The following is a 24,674-nucleotide window of genomic DNA, read 5'->3' on the forward strand; positions in this document are numbered from 1 at the left end:
ATGTGGCAAACCTGCTTAATCCCTGCTCCACTGTGCTGTGGGGAAAGCAAGAGGAAGCAGCCTGGTCCTCTCCAGCGCTGGATAACACTGTGTATAGTTGACCCATACGCTGCCCCAGCCAGAGGTGCGGACAGTAGCCTGGGCCTTGTTGTCGCACTGGATTTCAAACAGGATGCTCTTGTATTCAGTTATGTCTTGCTCAAAGGCTGCACCACACAGAGGGGGACATCTAGGTTTAGGTGGGTTCTGAAGCAGATCTCCAGGTTGTCCTTAACCATCCTCAGGTGATCCGTGTGAAAGAGGATGTAGACTTGGTAAGAGCCTCAGACACCCATAACTATAACTAGCAAATTGTTAATACAGATTTTTAGACTCTTGGATTTTCTCTATAGGGGCCTATTTCTCATATATCATGCAATAGTAACTTTTTAATTTACTTTAATTTAACAGGATCTTGGATGGAGTTTGGTCTGGCATTGTTTGGTGTTATTCCAATCAAAAGATTTAAAGATGTTTGATAAGACTCTAACATGTTTTATAAAGCTTCAAAAGAGTTGTAGTTGTGTAAAGTATACTGTCTCAGTTGTATTATTATATATATTATGTCTTATTTTCTGGCTCAGCTTGTTAAATGGGAGAGGTCTGGTTTTAGAAATTAGAAATTCACAATTTATATTCATGTTAGACAGTGACTACGTCATTGCCCATTGTCATACCTGCTATTCTATTAGTTGGAAATGTCCATTAGTCATTTCACAAAAATCGAAAGCGTGAGAGCAGACGTCTAGAATTGTTGTGAGTGTACAGAAGCAGCCTGAGCTTGAGGAGATGGAGCCACAGGACATTTGTGCAGCGACAGTTTGTCTGAGCGTAGACAAACAGTTTTGAGCAGGAGCAGGGCAGATTTGCACTTGAGCAGGGACTATTTCAATGAGAGAGCAACACGATCTAATGTGAAATCAAGAAGTATTGCCCTCAAAATTAAAGACCATGCTCTTGAATCAGGACAGGAAAGAAATGTCTTTTAAATCAGCCAGATAATCTATATTGTGTTCTTCATTTCTCTTACATCTGTTTACCATCCTCCTTTTCTCCACTACCTAACCATTCTGTGATTTGTTGTGTCTGTTGTTATACTCCTCCGGCTGATAATCAATTTCCTTATTCTTTCTCTTTCTGTCCTCATAGTTCCTTTTTTAGTTTTTCAAAAGGCTGTCCTTGAGGTTTCTCAATGCTAAAAGTCTTAATTTGGATGTATATTTTTTCAATTACACACACACATACACACACACACACACATGTCCCAGAAAACACACACAGCGACACTCCAGCACCACAACACCTTGTCCTTCATCTTCCAAACTGAGCTAAATTCCCAATGACACATTTTTGTTCTGTCTCTGTCATGGTCGAGGTTCAGCCCCGTGGAGGACTGGGTGTAATATACAGCATTAACATTTCATGACATCCCCCTCTCTCTCTCTCTGAAGGTTTTCAAACCTAAGCTGAGCTCAGAGCACATTGTCTTTATGCCTACTGTCCTGGCTTCTCACAAAACGGATCCTGTCATAGTTTGTTCTGGTCTGCTTTATATATTTTCATTTCACTGAATCAAATCAAGCACAACAGCTTTTGTTCAGTGCAAGTGTGCACTTCAGCTGCTCAATTCTGGGTGCTTCGGATCAAGAGGTTGTATTGTAGGAGGTTGTAACTACCACATTGCACAGCACAGATTGAGCATTTGTATTTCGACTTCGTACATTCATTTATCATAAATCATATTAACTTTTACTGGAGTAGAAGTGGTCATTAATGTAAGTAGTTGACATAAATGTCAATAAAACATGCTTCAGTAGATTGCAAAGTATTAAATGGAAAAGTATTGGTAGTCTTACTAGACATGTAAAATAGTATTTTAGTGATGTGAAACCTGGAATAAAGTGCTAGACCTATAAGGCATAATCTACACACCATAACATGTGCTGTAAAATGTGTTAATGTGGCCCTTGTGTCTCCAAGTGGTTTATTATTTGATTTGCCAAGGTTCTTGGATTTCCTCTCTAATTAAACTTGAATGAGCTCATTTAATGTACAAGGGGAGCATGTAGACAAGAACCAAGTGAAATTGCTTCCTCACGTGTCTTTGTGCCTATTAGTCGGTCTCATTTTTCCCCTTGCCTCTCTCAGCCTAATGTATCGTCTCTGCTCACTTTCTGTTATTGTCCCAGAGGGGAATTGGTTAACAGCAGAAAACAGAGTAAACACTAAGACACAGAGGGAAATGCAGAGTCAAACACATGGCCGAGGGGGATGAAAACATATTTCCACATAAATCCGTCTGGCAAAAGGACAGGAAAGGCTATGGAGCCTTTATATCACACAGCCCACAGACATTATATTTGCTATGCATAGCTTGAACAATATGATGTTTAGGACAATTGATAATTGTATTTTCATAAATTATACATATTTAGGTATAAAGGTAAGAACATTATACCTCATGTTCTCCAGAAAACCCAGTTCATAAGTAACATATTGACTGTCAGAGCTATATAATACAGTCTACACCATGGATTGGTGGGTAGGGACATTGGGACTATTTATTGGAAGGGGTTGCTGCATATATAAATGATGTCATTTGGAGCCTGCACAGTAGTGATCGTGGTTTGTGCCACACGAGCGCTCAACCAATCATTAGTCAGTCTCAGCTGTCAATAAAGATATTTCACCCTATTTTAATAGCATCAAATAACTATTTAAAAAACAAAACTTACCAAATGAATGTAATATGTACCCTTAACTTGACTTAAGGGTACACGTGGCAGATACACACAGCATGGCCTATGGATAACATCAGTCTCTAACTGAAAGGAGCAAACCAAAGTGCATAAAGTCTGGTTAACATTGGCCCTATACACTTTCACCACCACCTCCTACTGAGTGTTTCTTCCCACTTAGATGGTTACCATGCCACAATGTGACGGTCAAACAACTGAAAGTACCGGTCTCTCTAGACTTACTGACACACTGATAATGGCCTAATGACAAATCACTACAATACAAGGGGTCAGCCCTGTAGATTCAGCAGCTTGTCCCTCTCAGGCTCCAAACCATTAGAAAACAGTGCAGGCTGGACCTTGCAGCAGTGTTTGCACTGTTCTCTTGGATCCCGGACGCGTTGAGATCGCTGTAGCCCGGAGGCACATGATGCAGTAACTTCCCTGATGGCAACCGCCAGAAGCCTTGAGTCCTGCTTGTTCTTTGTGAATGCTTGTGAAACGTTTCTATTTAAATCAGTGCTTAAAAAGGGATGCAGTGGTGTTTCTGTGGGCTGATCTGGTTGGCTGTCTGAACATGTCCATTCATTTTGTTGATTTACTCATCCTGTAGAAGGCTCAGTTTATGTGATTTAGAAGAAAGGCATTAAACTTATTGTCATCTAAATATACTTCTCTTTTTACTGATGTGGTTGTCTTTGTGTTTGTTTTTTCCTTCAGTTACTTTATCCTGAACAAGCGAACAGGTTTCTTGATCATCAAGGAGAATGCCCCACCCGGCACCTATCAGTTCCAGGTCCGCGTGTCCGATGGAATTTGGCCCGATGCTGTCTCCACTGTCACTGTGCATGTGAGGGAGCTGCGAGACGAGGCCATCTACAACTCGGGGTCCCTCCGACTGGCAGGTAAGGCTGACCCACAAACCTACGCAGACACACCAACACAAACACCTGTCTCTGTTGAAAAATGGTCTGTGATGTCCCACGTGGATGTCTTTCCTGTTATCTCTGCGGGTGTCCACTGACTCCTGGTTGATGACCTTGCCTGAGCCCGGTCATTGCTGTGTCAGGTTTTGGTTCTGCTCTCACAGCCGATGTGTTTATCTCTCTGTTGTATCCTTGCTCTTTCACAAGTGTAAGGTCCCTCGCATCTGTCGAGTGTGATGTCATACACTACTCCAGTTTGTGGATGTTTGCGTTTTATCATATGACTGATGTGTGTAGTTGACATAGTTGACATGAGAACACCCCCCATCCTATGACAACAACCTCAAGATGTTGAGTTGGGATTTTTGGTCCAATGACCAAACACTTTTTACTGCCACAAATCCACTCGTCAATGGAGCTGGGGATTGGCACATTGGGGCAGCGTCAGGAGTAAGCAGATGTCGCACTGCACTGCCGTAGTGAAGAGTAAGCTCAATCTAAGGCCAACACTCCCACTTTACTGATCAATCTTTTTGTCAATACTCCACTAAGGTCATGAGATTTGGGACGTGACCAAAAGAACACGATAAAGCTTGAGAGCCTTTGCAAATTAGCTGGGCAAAGCCTTGGAAATAGGATAAGGATATATCAGGGAGGAGATGGAAGTTGAGTCACAGCTCCTTTGCTTTGAAAGGAGTCGGTTGACTTGGTTAGGCCATCTGATCAGGATGCATCCTTGGTGCCTTCCATTACATATTTTTCCAAGTATGTCCAACTGGCAGGAGGCCCTGGGGAAGACTTAGAACAGGCTGGAGACAGTATATATTAAATCTGGCTGGTAGCACCTTGTAATCCCCAAAGAGGAGCTGAAAAATGTTGGTGGCGACATCTGGACTGGACTTTGCTTGACCTGCTGCGCCTGCGACCCGATCCTTGATACGTAGCAGAAATGGATTGACGTCCCATTCACCACATTTTTCTTTATGTCAGGTTTATTTACAATATTCTAACATTAGCATAATTCCGTTGTTGAATGGATGCAGTGAAATGCATGTATTGTATCTATGCAGAATGCTACAAAGGACAATTAAGTCAAAGTTCTGAACATTACACAGGGATGAAATCAATTAATTGGGCGCTGAGCTTTGTTCTTGTAAAGATTGACGCCCTTAATCTTCCAGTCTACTCCCACCTCTGCAAAAATACTAACAAACAAAAAAAAACCTATGACCTTGACTTGTACTTTGTTGTTTAGCTTTGGCCAGTTGTTTACCACTCCTTTGTAGCAGCTTTGTTTTGACATTCATGCCAACATGCTTGACCCCCGCTGCTTTTGGCCTTCAAAGCGCACTTCATCCAGCTTGCAGCTGTGGCACAGCACAGCCTCTCTGTCTGCTGTCATTTTGATTAATGTCCAGTGACATTTACTATTGCAGGAGCAGGTAGGGCCGATAACAATACCCGTTTGTGATTAGATGATAAAAATCAGCTTTGCTTAAAAATTAAAACTGCTCAGTGCTGAGCTTAGTGCTGCTGATAAGGGAGTGTTGGAGAACATGGTCATTATTTGCAGACTTGTCTCCAGTCATAGAAAATTAATGATCACTGATTACTGTTTGCTTTGGTTGTGAGCAGTGTTTCAAAGGACTGTCTCAGTTAAAGATGGTTCCTTTGCAAAAAAAGAAATTAGACCCATTATTAATCGTTCTTCCTTGACTTATTGGCTCTCAGCTGTCGCCCGTGCACTCACAGAAAAGCCTGTTTCCATTACTTATGCTGGCAAAATAATTAGTCGAGAGGTTTTGCTCAACCAGCACATTATCCGCACATGCTGAGCAGCATTCATCATTACCTGATGTACAGCGCATCGGCTGTCTCCTCAGAATTAAATTCACTTTAGAGAAATGGGACATGGCTGAAGGATTTTTATGATTTCAGAGATATTGAAATAGAAGCAGAGCGGGAGGCCAGAGGGTGCACTCCAAAGAACGCTTGGGAATAGAGTGAGAGAAAGAAAGAGAGGATGTAAAGGAAGAGTCAAGCTAAGTATATAAAAGATTTGCTTGTCGTTCTGGAAAAAGGGCTGATGTGAATGAATGTGCACCAAGCCAAGGGATGGCACAGCGGAGAACAGCTGGTGCTCCCATTCCAATATTTGTGTAATGACTCACTGCACCAAATGCAGACTAGCAACGGTCACTTTACAATGAACAATAGAAATCACCATGAAATAATTGCTCAGTTAAATAGGTCTCAGTTTTGTTGTTTTTTGCAATTCAAACATGTATTTTCTGTCCATTTAAGTTAGAATGATAAGTTTAGGTCTGTTTACAACTTATGCCTGCGGGGTGGTCACTTCATGGAGGATTTTTAAATGGCTCCACTTTCTTCAAAGGTCTGTTTGCTGCGGAGTGTATTGATTTGAAAGGCTCTGGTCGTAACAGAGGGACTTAAATTGAGAGCTGGAGCGCCGGTATCAGGAAATTGCTGTGAATACCGTGTCAAAATCACGCTATTAACCCAAAGCTCTGCAATGAGCAAACTCCCAAAAAGTGTAAGTTTGAGGTTACAAAACAAAATGTAATGTCAAGGATTAATGACTTTGAGATCATCCTGTGGTGTGGGCAAGCTACCAAAACAGCAGTGTGTGTGTGCGGAGGATATGTAACAGAAGCCATTTCCAGGATTTTATTTTTCCATGTGGAGCTTTGGAGTAAACAGTCTCATTGATTCTCAGTCTCGGGGATTATGAAAATATTCTACTTATAGCATTACTTACACCCTCCTTGACATTCTAAATCCCATTTCAAGAACAAATGTGGAATGCAATAAGAATACACAAAGAAAACACTAGTTACATCTGCCTTCCTGAGATTAAGGCTCAGGACAAGAAGTCCTTGAAATTTCCACGTGAACTAGCGTAGAGTGAAATCCAAAGTGCTGAGGGGGAAGGCACAATCAGATGCACATGATGAGCACATACACTGCATACAGTAGGCTGATGCAGCTTGTTTTTTATGATTGAGGTGGAACAACTTGTGCCATGTAGCAGAAACTACAAAGCTGAGACACTACTCACATAATTTTCCGTCTCTCTTGTTAGATTTGTCTGCGCTCTGAGAGATGTGTTACAACGGGATCAATACGCAGAAATTGGAAAAGTTTAATTTAGTTTTCAAATGCAGGGTTTATATCTGAGCATCCTGGGACTTTAATGACAAATTGCCAGATTTCAAGCAAGTATTTCCTGCTGAAGACAATGCTGTTGGTGATAAAGATCCACAAGCTACTCTAAGTAGAGGTTCCGGAAGTGGATTACCTGGGAAAAAGAGCCAGTCTATTCTACTGATGTACACAGGCTACAACAAAGTGGTATTTCCAGTTCATTTGGTGCCAGAGATCCTAGGCCAGGATATCCAGGAGGAAATGTAAGGAGTGCCTGTATTCTACAAACACATGTTCAAGAACAACATCTGTAATCTGGGGATCAGGAATTATTGCAAGAAAACAAAAGCCATGCAATGTGTCTGGGAGTAAGGACAACGGGAGAAGGATCTTTATTTATCCAGATATCATGTCTGTCTGGAGGAGGTGCAAACAGTTTGCTATGGTGAAAAATAAATGACAGTTTTATGGGCTCCATAATGTGATTCCAATCGTCTGAACCAGATCACAGTATTTTCACAATAGTGTGGAAGTAAATGGAGAAGAACCCATGAAATAAACCATTTATTCTCAATCACTGCATAGATTGCTTCTGAGTGATTAAAGAAAAAATATTTTAAGTAAATCTCCTCTGCAGTTATTTACTCCTTTGGTTTTTAATTGAAAGTGCATCTCATCTTGAGAGGTTATTTGATACATGTTAAATGTTTTAAGAGATGGCTATACATGAATGATGTATAGCCCATTTACATACGCTCCCCTGACTCTCTCTTACAGTGTTTGGCTGATCAAAACAGTTTGAAACATTTGTATGAAAAAATAGAAAGAACAAAAAATACAAATTATTCCAATGCAATGCAGTTGTACAAGACTTTTCTATTATTGTGTGCCTTACATTTTAATGGCAGGCACATTCTCAGTTTTAGATAGGGTGAGATGTGGCTAATAACAGCCTTAATCAGACTGGCATTTCCCCTTTGTTGTGTTTTCTTCTCTTTTTTGTGGGAAGATTCATTCTAGGACTACTGGTACTTGCTGGTTTGCAAAAGACCCTTAATCTTGAAGGCTGTATAAATCCAGTGAAGCATAAAAAGGATACTGTCCTTTTCCGAAAGAGAAAATACTTCTGTTGCAATATCACAAGAGGCACATTTTACTGAAAGGAACAGAAAAAGCTTGAAAACAGATTGGATAGGACACGTGTATTTTTCATCATTTAATAGTAAAACTGGAGATGTGGCAGTACTGACACATAAAAATGTGCATCTTCTTATTAATCACCTTGACGCTGACTGAAATGGTTGCAATGTGTTAATTCATGGCTTTTTGTATGGGGACAAAATTACTTATGACGCGCAAGCGGCTCATGATATTGATACATCCATCTTTGTCCTTTAATGATGGTGTGTGCTGACTGAAACTGTGTAATGGGAAAAGCCCTGGTTTAATAGAACTAACAGGAATCCCAGACAACGAGACTTGAAGGAAATGATGGAGGAGGTTGGTCGTGTAGATGTATGGAACTAAATGTATCCCTATTATAAAGATTGCATGTTTTTTATAATCCACACAACACATATTCTAGAATTTGATTCATTTGTTATGTATGTACAGACCTTGTGGGGAAAAAGCAATAGTGCTAATATCTATATGAAAAAATTATAATGGAGATATCTATTATTAATACCAATAAAGCTGTTTTTATTGTCTGGCAAAAACTGAACCTTTGCAATTGCAGAAATAAATGACATTGGGAAAACAGATCCATCAAACTTAATGGAAACAATGAAAGCCTATGCATGGTATGAATGCATCCTACTGTGCTGCTTGATAAAATAAAGTAATTTAAAGAACAGAAAGACCTGAAATAAAATATTTGAGTTAAAGCTGCTATATCGGACCCTATGTGATTCTTTGATTGATTGATCTGCATTTAACATATTGAAATAAATGAAATACAAAACATTCCCTATTTCTACAGAAGCCTTAGAGATATGAATATAGAAATAAATCAGGTCACTGCGTGACTAATTAATTAATTATAATAAACCTAGCAAAGCAATCTCTTAACTGAAACATAAAAAATGTAAATATGTATATAGCCTATATGTCCTTTGATATCACAAATTATTTTAAAGATTACATTTTTTCACTATTTCAATCTTTAATAGTTTTTTTACTTGCTTTACTTAAGGTAAGTGAAAATGCAGCTGAAATGATATAACTTTGAAACTATTTGTAAACTATTTCTTTCTTAATAAATGGAAGGCTTGTGGTATTTGAAGTATATAAGGCATTTAAATTAGTATTAACAAAAATGTTCCACCATTCCTTTCAGATGGGAAACTACCTAAATCACTGCAGTTGGTCTCTGTCAAGGTAATATGAAGATAACAGGAAGACTCAGAGATCCCTTTATCATATAGAGAAAATATCTTGGTAAGACATCTTAAATCAGTGTTGCCGATGTGACCAGTGACCTGACAATTTGTCTCATAGGGCTTTAAAGAAATATACATACACTCCACATTCAGGCCGACCATATGTATATGTTGTGCTCCTGACATGTTCTGTTTTGCTGTTTCAAAAAAAATGGTGGTAAACAAAAACTCCATGAAATGTCCACATAAAACTACCTACGAGCATTTACGTTACACAATGAAGCGAGAAGGGCTTTATAGACCGTGCCTGTCAAGAGATTGGTCTTTAACAGGAGATGCGATGCTGGAAGCGTAACCCGAATGATTCTCTGTCTCTTGTTACTGCCTTTTCTGCCCTCTGAGGTATGTGCTTTTAGGAATCAATACACATAAATAAAGGGACAAAAATATATATTTTAGTTTTCTACTGCAGGGGTTATGTTTGAGAAACCTTTGACTTTGTTCTCCTGACTTACTGATCTGGGATATTCAACATAACTCCTCTACCCAGAGGTACTGCCACTGTGGATGCCCACGAATGTCCCACATCCACTTTCAGCACTGGATTATGACTGTGACCAGTGATTATGTTCCTTAACAATCAAAGGGGCCGCCCTCTGATTGTACACATTAAAGCCAGTTCATTGGCGATGAGAAGTTCCACTCACCCTGTGAAAACTAGGGAAGGAGCTGATAGTAGTAGAAAGTAGCCTGATGATGGCAGCAGGTTTTCTCTGCTGGAGCCGTGGGGTTTGCATGATTTGGGTATTTGCAGAATAGAGTAGTTGTAATTTAATCGGAGCTATTAGCTGTCATAGTTAAATTGTAAATAGTTTGTATTTATATTGTGCTTTCTTAGGCAACTCAAAGCGCTTTACAGTTAGTTCTGTGTTTCAGATCTAAAACTTCATGAAAGGGGCACTATGAAGTCAGGGGCACATTTTTTGTTCTTATGAATTTAAAATACAAACACATTTTGCAATTTTCGGTAACTCAATGTGACAAATGCTAAATTGCTCATTTTGTCTGACCAATTCCAAAGATTTTCAGTTTACGATGAACCTGAAAAAAGCATCACATCATCTGAGGACCTGAGAAGATCTAAAGTCTTATCTAGTGTTAGGGTAAATAATAAATAGAGTTAATCATTTTCTTCTCACATGTTAATAGTTTCTTTCACCCTCAGCAGCCAATTAAAATCGGCAGAATCAGTTGTTGTTTTGCTCGAAGGAGATTACACTGACCCCGGCCTTCTCACCTGATTCAGGGTCATGATGTAAGAAAGTCAGATAAACAAGTTTGTATAATTTAGTGCAAATAATGACCCTACTTTTTTCCCTCCCTTTTTCTGCTATAAGAGCCAAATAGTCATTTGTAGGCATGTTTGGCCTTGGTACACCTACACTCAACTGAGTGTCATTAGTTTAATTGTTCTGATTTAAAAATAGCTTTTAAGATATTACTTATTTGATATTAATATTTGTTTTTTCTCTACCTTTACATAATCTACTGATTGCGTCTAAAGAAGTAAAAGCAGAAATGTGTTTAAAAGGAGATCTTCATGGGAAGTGGCAGCAGAAAGAAAAGATATTCTCAGTTGTCCACAATGCACCAACTGTGTATCAGTCATGCTCAGGCAGAAACGCGATAAGTTACACAAAGACCATGATGGTTGTGTCGTGTGTCTCCATAGTTTGCATCAGTCTCGTCATCACTGAACCACTACACAGGCTGGATAAATAGGCCTTTTTTGTGCTATTTGTTTGAAATCACAAGCCTATAGGCAGGTGCGCGCCTGTGCTGTACCGCCTCGACGCCCGACTCTGATGAAGCCTCTGGGAAGGAGAAAGCAGTGGTGAAATGTGAAGTTGGATCAAAGCCAGGTGCAAAGGCTGCCACTATGTGTTAGGAGTTACTACCCTCTAACCCCAGCCCCCATCCCTGCTGAAGGTCTCTCTGTCTGCCAGTGTCCTTGTTTCTCCCGCTGGACTGACTGATGGGAGCTGACATTAGCCTCGATCCCTCACGCTGTATCTACAGAGCCTGCTCCGAGCCCCCTGTCTTGTCTCTTAATGCCAGGACTGTCTCCCTGTACACGCTCACAAACCTTATCACCCCGGTCACCCCTTTTTATGTAGGAGTAGGTGTGTGTTTGTTCTCGTATTTCTATCTCTGGGAATCAGTTTGTTGAATTTGTGACAAAGTGTAGTTTCTGGCAGTCCTTGGAATTGATCTTCATCTTAAAGGGTACACATACATGCCCTCTTTTCATTTCTATATTTGTATAATGCAAATGAACCAATAAATGTGTTGACTATAGCAATTCTTTTACTTTAGTCCATTGGCGAAGTGTCCACAAACCAATGCCACGTTTCATGCCTGTAACGAACATGACTATAACTTTGGGAGATGCATACTTGATCTGAGTAACCGATGCTGCTGAAGCCTCATTTTATTTTATTCTGCAAATTATCATCTAATTAGTCCAATTAAATGCATTTGAACAAATCAGACCCAATCCGAGCCTGAATCTTAATGCAACAAAGCAGCTCAACCCCAACACATGAATTGACTTTGACTCGTTTGGCTTAAGCTGTGTAGCAGGACTACAAGTTTTGTACTACAACAGATTTGTTCTTAAGTTGTGTGTACGGGTTATCTAGTACATTTTCACCAGTTTTCTCGAAATTTGAATTTTCTGGTGGGTGCAAACACAATCAAACACAAGTCTTGTGGTCTAGACCTGTTGTAGGTCATTTCATAAATTTGAAGCTATCATGAACACAAAGTCTAAATAAACGTACACCTCATAATAAATAAAGAAAAGTCATTATAACTTTGCAATTCAAATTATAATATGATTCAAAATTACTGAATATACCTGCTAAATGCTGTTGTGCTTCTTCTTTATGTCAGTGACAGTGCGGCCCACATGTGACACAGCATTAACCGTTTTAGTCGGTTTGTTAATTCCTCTGCTGACGTACAAACAAATATTAGAGACATTTTGGTTGGATAAGAGTAGATAAGAAGGGTAGAGAAGAAAATGTCCTTGCATGAAGCCCAATGTACACAATGACAATGACATGTGCTGCAACCAAAAATGATTTCACACTCATGGTTTGACACTTGCTCTGCCTCTCTGTCTCGGTGATGTCGGGAATATTTGACATTGGATCATATTCTCACAGGCTGCGGCTTAAAATCTGCATTCAGTGCGCTTGTAGAACACAGTATATAACAGGCAGGACTGTCAACACACCAAAGTTAGGCACATCCTTACAAACAGCTGAATAAAGGATGAAAAGCGCCTTCCATCTTGCTTTCCTCCCACTCACATTCTTTTCTCTTGACGTGAGTGCTGTACAAATGTGCCTGTGTGACTAAACCCAAGTGCAACCTCTCCTTGTGAGGGGACCATGTTTTGTACACACTATACATCCCTCTGATGTCCCTGTGTGTCAGTAGTAAGAGCAATCTATAAGAGGAATCTGATCTGTCATGTTTTTCATCATAAATAATATGGCCGTATTTTAAAAGCAACTACACATCCAAGTGAAAACTATTCATCATTTTTTCCCCAGCAGAATGTAATGGCTATGTACGTCCATCACAAAAATGATGGACGTATAACTCATTATCTAAAAAAATCCTGCAGTGAAGGAGTGTGGAAGGGGGTGGCCAATGTCCACCACAACAAGACTGTAATATCTCAACTGCTATTGGACATGCATACGCAGAGGATGAATGTCTGGTTTTGGTGATCTCCTCGATTTTCCTCTTGCCTCATCATGAAAGTGTTGAAAGTTACAATATGTCCACGGTGCCTTTAGAGCATGAAGACCACAGAGTTTGGCGATTCCCTGACTGTTCTGCCCTGCCTAGCACCACCAGCAGTTCAAAGTTGTCTTTGTGTTACTTGTTCTATGCAATATCTCTACATCTACACGGAGGATTGGCAAGTTCATTCTCTCCACAACATGTAGCATCAGGTTTGGAGTGAAATGGCTCAGCAAAAATGTGATGAAATACAATAAAACTTGGAATTAATTCATGAGCAATTTATTATCAATGACAAAATAATTGCTTCTGTATTGGTCATATGGTTTTTAAAAAGTATACTGAAAGTATGTGTCACTTTAGCTTTCTTTTAGTCTCTCTCAGGTGTGGCTTTCATTTAAGAGGAAAAAAAACATTTTTAAATCTGCCAAAATCGAGTAAAATTGTGAAGCTGATTGGGAAACTTAATGTTTTGTGTGTTTTGGTTGATGCTGTCCTTTAATTCTCAACACTGAAGCTAGTAGATTAGAAAATACCAATGCATCATGCCATACCCGCTATTATGACGATTATTATTCCAGCGGGAGTTACGCATGACATCTTTCATTTAGACACACAGGCTCATCTCTCACTCGTCTCTCCTTCTGATAGCTGCACACACACACACACACACACACACACACACACACACACACACACACACACACACACACACACACACACACACACACACACACTTTAGTTCTCTCTCTTCCTGGGTTATTTCCCTTGGACAAATTTAAACCAACCTTTCCTCTGGAACATCCGTCAAACCTATGGTTCCTTTAGTCTTGCTGTTTCAAAAGTTTACTCTTTATGGTTTTTGTTGCTGTCTCTAGTGCTGGTCGACTAGCGACAGAGAACAAGTTTGTTATTATTATGGTTGTCCATATAATACTCAGATAGTCTGTGTGTGACATAGAGCTCAACTAAGCACCTGACCAGGAGCCCATGTCTCTATGAGGGTACAACAGAATCAATCTGCTTAGAATTCTTGTAACCTGAGCAAAGCTTTTAACTGATGGGTCTTGGCCTCATCTCAGCCCTGATGACACATGAGAACTGTTTTGAAATGGTGTCCTTGTTCATATGGACATAACCGTGAAAACATACATCTCAGACATGCTGGACTGCTGCAGGCAAATAAAACATGAGCAAAATGTCTTTCCATCTTTCTCTTTTGCCTTTCACAGAACATGATTAGACACAGCCCCACAGATTGTCAAGAGTGTAATTACCTTTAAGTGGCACAGTTAGGAATCGAAATCCAACTGCAAATCGCTGTGTTCACCTGCAAGGACACACACATGGACATGCACACACGCATACTCAGGAAGACAGTACATTCACAAACTAATCTTTCAAACAAAATAATTAATCAGATAAAGTGAGCAACATTCAATAGTTTATCCTCTCCAGTCTCTAGTTCCATTTTTTTCACGTAGCATTTGGGCTAAATGGATGTATCCTTGATCAGATGTGGAAATAATGAGGCCGCTCCTATACAGTCTACAGTTCCAATGGTGTGTGTATGTGTGTGTGTTCCTCAGACATCACAGCGAAGGAGTTCATTGAACTGAGAGGGAAGCAGCGGAGCCGCTACGAGCTGCTGGTGGACTTCCTGTCCGAGATGCTATCTGTTCCACCTGATGATGTCAACATCTTTAGCCTAATAGATGTGAGGGAGCGAATACTGGATGTCCGCTTTGCTGTGCAGGGCGGCCCGTCCTTCCTCCAGCCTGAGAAAATGCACGGTTATCTGGCTGCCCACAAACAAAAGGTAGGTCGTTGTTTGTGTCCTTTATCTTTTTAGCAAGGTAGACACAGTGAATTGCTATTAACCAGGTGGTTTTGTTGGCTGACCTGTGGATGAAAACATTTGGAAATTGAAAAAAAGCTAGTTCTGCCACTGGCGATGATTATGTGACGTTGTCTTGGTCCAACAGAAGACACACAACCGAGACTCAACATAATATGCAAACACAACTGCATCAGTATTCAAATGATTTTTAAGATGGCGCTGTTTGTCCGATATGTGGATGTCTGCCACACTGTAAATGGTGCAAACAACAATGTTGCTGCCTGCCTTGCACGTTTCTACTGCCATTTTTAAAAATTAAAATACAGTATAGTCAGTGGCGGCTGGTGAAAAATATTCTAAAATACTCAGTTTTCAGTACCCATCCCACTACGATTTATCAAAAATTGCAGGATACCAGTTCTTAGTGAAATAGTAGGTAATTATTTAATTCCAATAATAAACATGTAAGTAATTTTTACACAAAAAGTGATAGCTAACACAAAACTGCATACTGCACAAACTAACTTAAAAAACTAAACTGAGAAAACTAAATCAAAATAATATATACAAAAAAAATAATTGACAGCCGATTGATAAATAATGTAAATTATTATTAGTTGTTGCCATTGTGCTCAGATAGTAAGTAGAGTCTGCATCATTAGACTACAGACTGAGTCTGAGTCTAGTGTTTACTAAGTGCACATTCCTGAAACATATACAGAACTATCATCTAACACTATTAAGACTAAATAAAAGGAGGTGCCATACACGCTGGATATCTTATGAGGTAAACTATACACAAAGAAAATAGGCTTGGGCGCTAGCAGAATCGCCCTTCTGGCAATATTTTGCATTACTGTGCCCTGATCGTTTCCCACACATTTCCACTGAACATATTTATTTATATTTTATACAACACACTTTATTGTGAATTTCAAACACATAAATACGTAAATAAGTTATCATAGTAAATGTTAGATTTTTAGGCTCCACAAGGGGGGGCGGCGCCCTAGCGCCCTCTATTGGCCAGCCGCCACTGAGTATAGTCCATCCAAATGAATAGGCAACCAACAACTTATCCAGAAGTATTGAGAAAAGGCACCAGGCATATCCTGACATGGTGACATTCATCAAGGTATGCCTTCCATGTTAAGATGTTTGTCATATGCCCCTGTGTGTGATGTTTCTTAAATTACAGTACAGCTATTAACATGTCTTATTACTTTCATCAGATGGCCAATGATATATGTTGACGCTAACATAGTAATAGTAGGAAAACTGCCAGGCGAATAAACTTAACACTTTACTTCAATTAACCAGCGGAGGAAACCACACAAACACATTGGTACCGTTTGAGCCGGAAGAGTTCACTTTTATTTTGCGCATGCTCATTAGATCCATGAGCGTGGTGGATCAAAGGTCATGACGTCATTGTCACAGTTAAGAGCACACCACCAACAAAATCTTCAACAATATATATATAGTGCATATGTATATACCTCCTTGCAACCTTCAAGGGGATAAGTGGTATAGATGATGGATGGACGGATGGATAGATGCCTGTTTGTGTCTAATTCAACATGAAACAGGAAACAGCCTGCTGCTGGCCTGTTATGTTGTCGACAGCATGTTTGGTTACCACTTAAGAGTGTAACGGACGTACAACGAAAAACAACCTCAAAACATCAGAAGTGTGTATTTCTCAACATATTTATGCTCATTTGTCCTGACAACTTATTTTGTACCACTTTGCTGTAAGAAAAGCAAAACTCCACAGCCACAGCATCAACAGTGAAACAGATGGATTCAGGTCAATGTCATCATATCTCATTAAAGTGCAAACAATACATATAGTGACAGACAAATGAAAAAAACACTATAAGCTCTCACACACATCATTATATATTTATTAAATGAGTTAGGCAACCTGCACCTGCATCATTGATGTTATTACTGTTCATTCACACATTATCACACACAAACAGCATTGATTTAATTAAACCTAGGGCTGAATGACTGGGAGTAAATCTAAAACCGTATTTTTTCTGAATTGAAGCACATTTTCTCCTGTCACAGTAGGGAATGCACATGTGTGAATAACAAAATGAATAAGTGCTAAATTCCATTGAGTTGATTCAGTCTGCTGGTATTGTGCATGCTTGCTCACATTGTCATTGCCTAGTGGGAATAAAAGAGAGCCACTGTTAATGTTTTTAGTAACACTTTGTCTGCTGCAGGTCTGTTGTGAATTGCATTCCGATTACTCTTTGGGAATTACACTCCAGGGACTTACTTTGTAACTAGTGTGTACACAAAACATGGGATTGAAACGCAATGCATATCTTTCAATACTACTAAAGTTTCACTTATTTTACAGGTGTTATACTTCATACACAACTCCATTCTCCAAAGGATAAAATTATAGAAGTTTTTTATTTGACCTTTTAATTGTGGACATATTTTGGAAGCATATGATCGAAAGTTTTCAATTTGATTAAATTAGAAATTTTGGCAGAGTTGCTTTCTGTGTGCACATTAACTTTCGCAAATGAGGCCACAGCCCTGTGTCAGTATATTATCAAACATCTTTAAGGCATAAGTGCAAAATAATTTGTGTCCGCTTAGAAAAAAAATCAAAATCAATTTAAAAGTTGCAGTTGTTGCAAAGTTACCACTGAACATTTTGGGCTCATTTTCAAACCAGTCAGTCTTTGAAAGGTCAACTGAAAAAAAGACAAATGGAGCCATTTTGCTTTAATTTCATGTAGTTACACTCAATGTTAAAGACAGGTCTCTTTTAGTACTGTCATTATGTTTATTGATGCTAAACCTTGACTCCCAATGACAAACTAACAATGTCAAACTTGTATCTGATGGACGTGACTTACAATGACTATCTACAGCTCTACATCGTAGCAGCTCGAGCAAACATTGGTCTTTACCTCACAGGAGGAGCCACTTCACGGCCATGCATGTTTAACTGGGAGATTCTGAATACCATTGACTGTCTCATGGTTACTAGTCAATTATATTTGTTGAGTTAAAGCTTCATAGCTGTACCTGCTAACTACCTGACTCAGCATGCCGTCAGCACCCTCATAGTCATTTCTCAGCAGAAAATAAATCATGGAGTCTACACTGGCAGTCTTGGATGCTGGCAGAGGTACACATGTAAAGAATCAGGAAAACAGAGGTAGTGGAGTGTCAACACCTGAAGCGGATCAAAGGCAGGTACAAAATGCCCACTATGCTGTTTTTAACAAGTGCCAGCACTGAGTCTGAGTGATTCCCCCTCTGGGTATGGAAGCATTGTGTGAACAACTCTCCTCGCCAGGAAGCAGCTGTTTATTCTCCAGCAGCTTCTGGTCGAGCTGCTCTCACCTGTCTAAATGAACCACTCTATGCACCGCAGGTGTTAAATCACCTCAGGGTATAATCACACCTGTAGTGCAGTCAGTGTTAATACACTTTCACGTCTTCCATTGCTTTGGCTTATCTCCCACGAACTGGTTGGAAAAGGAAACAATGACTCCGAGGTTGAAGGGCTTTTGAGGCTGATCACATCAATACTGGGTGGATTGCAGAGCTCTCTTTTGTATATGTAGTCCTCTGATTTTAAGACAGCATAGCAACATAATGATCCTAAACCTATAGAAAACATAGATGCAGAAGATTCCTGACTCATAAGACCTCAGTCCAAACGGCCATGTCTTTCACTCTCCGACGATGAAAAGTCCCTGAAAGAAGAAAGAAGCGAAGCCTATGGCTGTGGTCTGTGGGACATAACCTTTGGATACTTCAGTCACACACTGCCAGTGATTTGAAAACAAATATTTGAAAAGTTTGGTGACTTCATGTAACTTTATGTCCAATTATTTTTGTTCCTTTGAAATTGTAGTCTTCCGTAAATACAGGGCTGTGGTTCCTACACAGTTGACCTGATAGAAATATAGAAACTCCCAATTAAAATCGCTGTTTTATTTATGTGTCACTGTACTTATGTCACTTCTGTATCTTTTCTCACACTGTCTTATATAAAGACACAATATTTCAGTCGGTTTCCACCTTATATTACAAGATTCTCAGTAAATCAAGAGCCGCAGGCGTAGGTCACACTACACATCAGGTCGTTATTCGATTTCATTTAACCCCTCATTCTGCAACATTTGTTGTTGTACCAACCAAGAGTCCGGGAGGAAGAAGCATCCATCATACAGTTGATACCAACGGTTGCTTGCATGTCATTTTGTGGAATTTGGGATAGTATGACTTAAAGGGGACATAGCATGCCCATTTTACCACAAGTTGATATGGTTCCTTGGGGTCTTAATGAAATGTCTGTAACATACTTTGGTCAAAATACCACAAGGATCATATAAAACAGCACCATTTTTACCCTGTATAAAACAGCCCTCCACAGAGTGACCTGTTTTGAGTGCCTGTTCCTTTAAATGCTAATGAGCCAGCTCCCCCCTCCCCCCTCTCCCCCCATGATTTTAAACGATATAAATTACATATTTTATATGATATAAATTATCAAATATGCATCCCATACTTTGTATTCCCCTTCTGTTGTCCTGGAGTTTTAATTTTCCCAATCACATAATTAAATGTCCCCCTCTGCCCATCCACTACAAGCACACAAGCAGACAGACAGAGAGAGAAAGAGAGGGGTGGGGGGGGGGGGGGGGGGGGGGGGGGGGGCTATGAAGACCATCATTTACCCCCGAACCCCGACATTCAACGGGTACAACAACAAGCGGAGAAAGCAGAATCGCGGGCTGACCTTATATATACAGTCTATGGGGCTGACCAGCGCGGAGAAATGCTCGTCCCGTGTGAACAGCCAGGCGGCTGCGCGCTTGAGAACGGCGCTGCGCTGCCTCGCAGTGGCGCTTCCGCGTCCGGTGTACCCCGGCGTAACTACTGTAACCCGGCGTACAGTAGAGCTGAACACTGCGGAAGTCTTCCACACAGCTGGCAGTGTGGAAGAGGCAGCGCAGCGCCTCGCAGCGCAGCGCCGTTCTCAAGCGCGCAGCCGCCTGGCTGTTCACACGGGACGAGCATTTCTCCGCGCTGGTCAGCCCCATAGACTGTATATATAAGGTCAGCCCGCGATTCTGCTTTCTCCGCTTGTTGTTGTACCCGTTGAATGTCGGGGTTCGGGGGTTACAGTAGCGCTGAACACTGCGGAAGTCTTCCACACTGCTGGCTGTGTGGCGCTGACACAAATTCCAGCTCACGCACGGGAGAGCGAGCGGTCACGCCCGAGCAGCTGCTGCAGCCTCCCAGTCCCAACGATCCAGACAAATGCCACATGTGAGTGAATCGCGGGCTGACCAGCGGAGAAATGCTCGTCCCGTGTGAACAGCCCGGCTGCGTGCTTGGGAACGGCGCTGCGCTGCCTCGCAGCCTCGCTGCCTCCGGTGTAAACCCGGAAGTAACGAGTGTGGGGGGACGGGGTGGGCCAAGACCATGTAGGGAGACTTCCAGTTCCTTGTTACGACACAAAACCCAGGAAGCGCAATCGAGTCGCTCAAGCATGACGTTTCTGACTTAGAGGAACTATAACAAAACGCGCGAGTGTTTTTTCCCCAGAGTTTTTTGGGTTGGTAGACATGCCAGATACCCACATTAACCTGTAGAAGCACTAACAAAGTGGAATTTGCATGCTATGTCCCCTTTAAATGATCAGGCCCAGAGGACTGTCACTTCTTCTTCAGGTTTGAAATATCCTTATGATTATGTTATTGTAAGATAGTTTTTGATTTTTGTATCTATTATCCAGCCTTGTCCAATATAGAGCATGAAATTAAAATTGCTTCCCCAAATAATGATCTTAGATGGTTTGGTTTCATGATCTGTTCAGCATTGCTCGATATATCCTTCTTTTTCCTTCCCCGACCTCCACTTTGTGTTAAAGAAGAGACCCGTGATTGTAATACAGTGAAGATTATACAGAGGATAGATTAGACAGATGTTATGAACGCCCTCCAGATGAAGTCCTAAGCACACACTGGCATGTTACACATTCATTTTAGAATTTGAATGATTAGAGATTGAAGTTTTTCCAAATGATAATTTTGCATTGTGTGACTGGACATGCATGTGATTTCTAAAATCTGGGTGTTTGTGTATATACTGAAGATCTGTGAGGATTACTTAAATCGAGAAAACAAGCAATGCATAAATGTGAAAAACAATAAATCATGTATTTAATCAATATACAATTCTTCGTATTAACATTTCAGTAGCAGCTCTTTTTGTGTTGTTCTCACACACTCCTATACAGCTACAGATAGGGAATCCACAGAATCCTTGACTGATTCATATGCACCCGACCCCCCGTCCCTTTCTTCCAAAAGACCATCTCATATTGTCAAAGCCACAGCTTGTAGGCCACCTGTGGTGAACATTTGTGACCACTTCTTGTTGTCAGTGATATATATTACCCTCCATGTATCATCCTCCACCTGAAACCATTTCTGTTATTTAGGACACAGGGAAACTTGGCCTGATTCAGGCTATTGTCCTGAACATTTATTTCTGGGTCAACCCAAGCAAAAAAAAAATGTTATTTCTACTTTATTCATAGTCCATGAGTGTGGAACATCCTTTTAAATCCAACCCAATTTGACTCTTACAGAAATGCACAGTGCGGATTATGGCTGTAATAGTGGCTGTTGCTGTCAAAAAAAAAAATCCCACCAGAGCCGTGCTCTGTCAAATGAGAGGGGTTTGTCAAATTACATAGTTCGTCCTATATTTAGTCGGAAACTGTCTGAGTAAATTCAATTCTACCCATTAGAGCAGGCTTAGCAAAATTTCAGAACATTAAAAAGCACATCCTCACCATATAGGGGAAAGTTGGTGAAACTCAAACATTACACTTCATCACACTGACGCACACTGGCCGCTGGCTTCAGTCAGACCTCATTTCACGTTTCAAAAGTCTGAATGGAAGTACGGAACCTGAGTGAGTGCGAATGTAGCTAGAGCGTGCACTCTTTTGTGTGTGTGTGTGTGTGTGTGTGTGAGAGAGAGAGAGAGAGAGAGAGAGAGAGAAAGTCAAATCGTATGCATTTTACCAGCAGTGACAGAAAAAGAGAGAGAGCTGGCCCTCTGTCCTCAAAGGGAATGATGAGCCAGTCTCTATCTGCATGTGTCTGTCAGGGGAGAAACAGCAAAAGTCACGCTCACAATGCTCAGTCCAGGTCACTGCGATCTACCCTTTGCATCTCTCTTTAGTTCCCTTCCTGGTGTCCTGTCTTTTTCTTTGTTTCATGTGACTATTGTCAAGGAGAGAAAAGTGAGACGGGGAGAAAAGCATGCAAGCGTAGATGAGCTCTTTTCATTCTAAAATGAGCAGAGTGTGACCACAGAGAGAAGCAGAGAGGAAAGATGTGTAAGCGGAGAGGTAGCCAAGGCTTTCAGGTGTGATTTGTGAGGAGAGTGCCGAGCGTTTCATCTGAATTCAGCCAGGTTCTCTGGAGAAGACATTGATCAGAATGAGATGTGAAGCGTGGCGAGGGAAAGGATGAACGAGCGCCGGAGAAATAGAGCGGGGGGTAGCTGGTGGACGGGGAAGGAAAGGGGCGGAGGCGGTGGGTGGAACGGTTAGGTAGGGTGTGCAGAAGATGGAGCAGCGCTTATTATTAATGTTCTCAATTCTCCAGTAATACTTTAGAAGTAGGAGATTTAAAACAAATCTTTATTCCCTATACCTCTCTATTACTCCCATCTTTACCTCAATAATGGAACTTATCCCTCTGTGTTTTCAATCCAGCACGCTCCACTTGACTTTTACTGATACCACATTGAATTCCGACTTTTGAAAAATCATTGGTATGGCACTCAGATACCAAGGTTCATCTTGTCATCATATTAATGTGGCCCTGAGGGCAGTGCAGAGGACTGTGGAATCTTCTCCGTGCACTGAAACAATAGTCCAAGGAACAATACGTCCCTCTGGTCCTGCTTTCTATACACACTGTTCTGCCTCAGGAAGTTTCAGTGTATGCCTTGCCTTACATTTCCTCAGCCCCACATTCGAACAAAATGGGTCACGCTGATTTCCTTTGAGCCATACCAGGGTTTAAGAGACTACAATGTGGGATTAAGTGTTTTCTTGGTTATGAAGCAATTTAAAAATAATATTTTAAAATGAAAATTAAATGAAATGTGTTCTTCGTGTGTAGATCTTTCTGAATGTTTTGTTGGCTTTTAAAGTTATCAAGAAATGTTGACTGGCCTGAAAAAAGTCTTCATGTAGGAATCATCAAACATGGTGAGACCAATGTAGTAATTTACCTGCACACTGAATATGGTTATTTCAGATAAATATCTCTGTTGGCCACCAACCGTGTGACAGACAGCATGACGCCGCCCTTATCTCCAGATATCTCCCTACTGACGTGCTCCCTGCGTCCTCGTGTCCACCCCCCAACATGGTCGCCCTTTTCTTCATCTTCGCCCTTCCTTCTCCCCCCCCCACTTGTTTTGCTCTTCACTGCCTGACTGTGTCTCGTTGGCTTTTGATGTCAGAGATTCAAAGGATGCATTCTCCCCTGCTGAGAAGATGCCAGCAAGGAGTTTATGAGTTTGATACGTATGATAATGTATTCATCTTGTTGATTGAGGCGAGGAACATGGGCTTCATACTGCAAAGTCATACTCCACCACAGAGTGTTTAGAGTATTAAATTAAGGTGATTGTCAGAATCTTAACATTGTAATTAAGTTTGTCATATTCACTTTGAATTGAGCAGTTACAATTGATCCCAATGCTTTTCATCAGCTATTCATGAATCAACTATTCATGATTAAAAAAGGTAGAAAAACCAACAAAGAAACTTGTCAATGTGTGTTCAACATGTTCCGTACTTTTTGTCTCCCAAGGTTTGTTAAATACACTGCTTCTGTATTTCCCCTTCATGTTCTGTTAATGTTACAGTGACTCAAACTAAATTAGTATTCAACATTAAAGGGCCCATATTGTGTAAAATACATTTTCTGGGCATCATCTGTAATGACTTGAAGGGGTCAGTAGAGACCCTCAAAGTACGGAAACAGTCACTCCACGGACTTTTTCACTCCGTCCATTCTAAGAAATGAATTGAAGAAACCCTGCAGCGTGGAGGGATGCAAGGAAGAGAATGTGTCCGTGCACATTCCTCCTGAGAACGTTACTGTTCGAGACCAGCGGTTACACTTTATTTCTTCTGATGTGCCGTGTGGCTGTGCTCAGTACGGAGTAACGTCCATTGTGAAACTCCGTACTGTAACTCGGGACGTTACTCCTACCTTGGCCGACTGTCCTGCTAAAACTTGAACAAACATGATGACGGTGTAACTCACCGTTCAGAAACATCCTGTTGTAACCGACTGTAAATATGTGGCTGTTCTTCTATAGCGGTATCCAAACATACCAACGTGACTTTCAGCTGTGTTTACAACCAGAGAGAGTCAATGCGCCAGAATGAGACCGGTGATAGGCCTGGTCGCGTGTCACTCAAAGTGCAGTCAGCCAATCAGAGGAGGGGCTCAAGAGGCAGGAGAACACAGCCTGTTCTGTCTGCAGCTCCAGAGAGAGGCAGGAGAGAGGACATGGAAATACACATTGATGCAGTTTTTTTTACTTTAAACCACTGATATATCATCTTAGGGGAACCAGTACCTCAAAGTAAATCCCAGAAAGGTGTAATATATGGGGCCTTTAAGGTTGAACTTGTATATAGTTTTGGTATCAGTGTCGATATTAAACCTGT

The 24,674-nt window shown here is 40.8% G+C and overlaps 1 protein-coding gene across 1 annotated transcript in view; it reads left to right on the forward strand.

The window, feature by feature from the left end:
* The window catches only part of si:ch211-186j3.6 (neural-cadherin), a 292,082-nt gene that overhangs the window by 167,556 nt on the left and 99,852 nt on the right, over nucleotides 1-24,674 (forward strand). Inside the window, exons 24-25 of the mRNA XM_034570740.1 lie at nucleotides 3,498-3,682; nucleotides 14,658-14,887. Of these exons, the coding sequence (XP_034426631.1) occupies nucleotides 3,498-3,682; nucleotides 14,658-14,887 (415 nt within the window). The remainder of the gene's footprint in view (nucleotides 1-3,497; nucleotides 3,683-14,657; nucleotides 14,888-24,674) is intronic.

Source organism: Hippoglossus hippoglossus, chromosome 3 (genome assembly GCF_009819705.1).
Source record: "Hippoglossus hippoglossus isolate fHipHip1 chromosome 3, fHipHip1.pri, whole genome shotgun sequence".
NCBI classification, from domain to species: domain Eukaryota; kingdom Metazoa; phylum Chordata; class Actinopteri; order Pleuronectiformes; family Pleuronectidae; genus Hippoglossus; species Hippoglossus hippoglossus.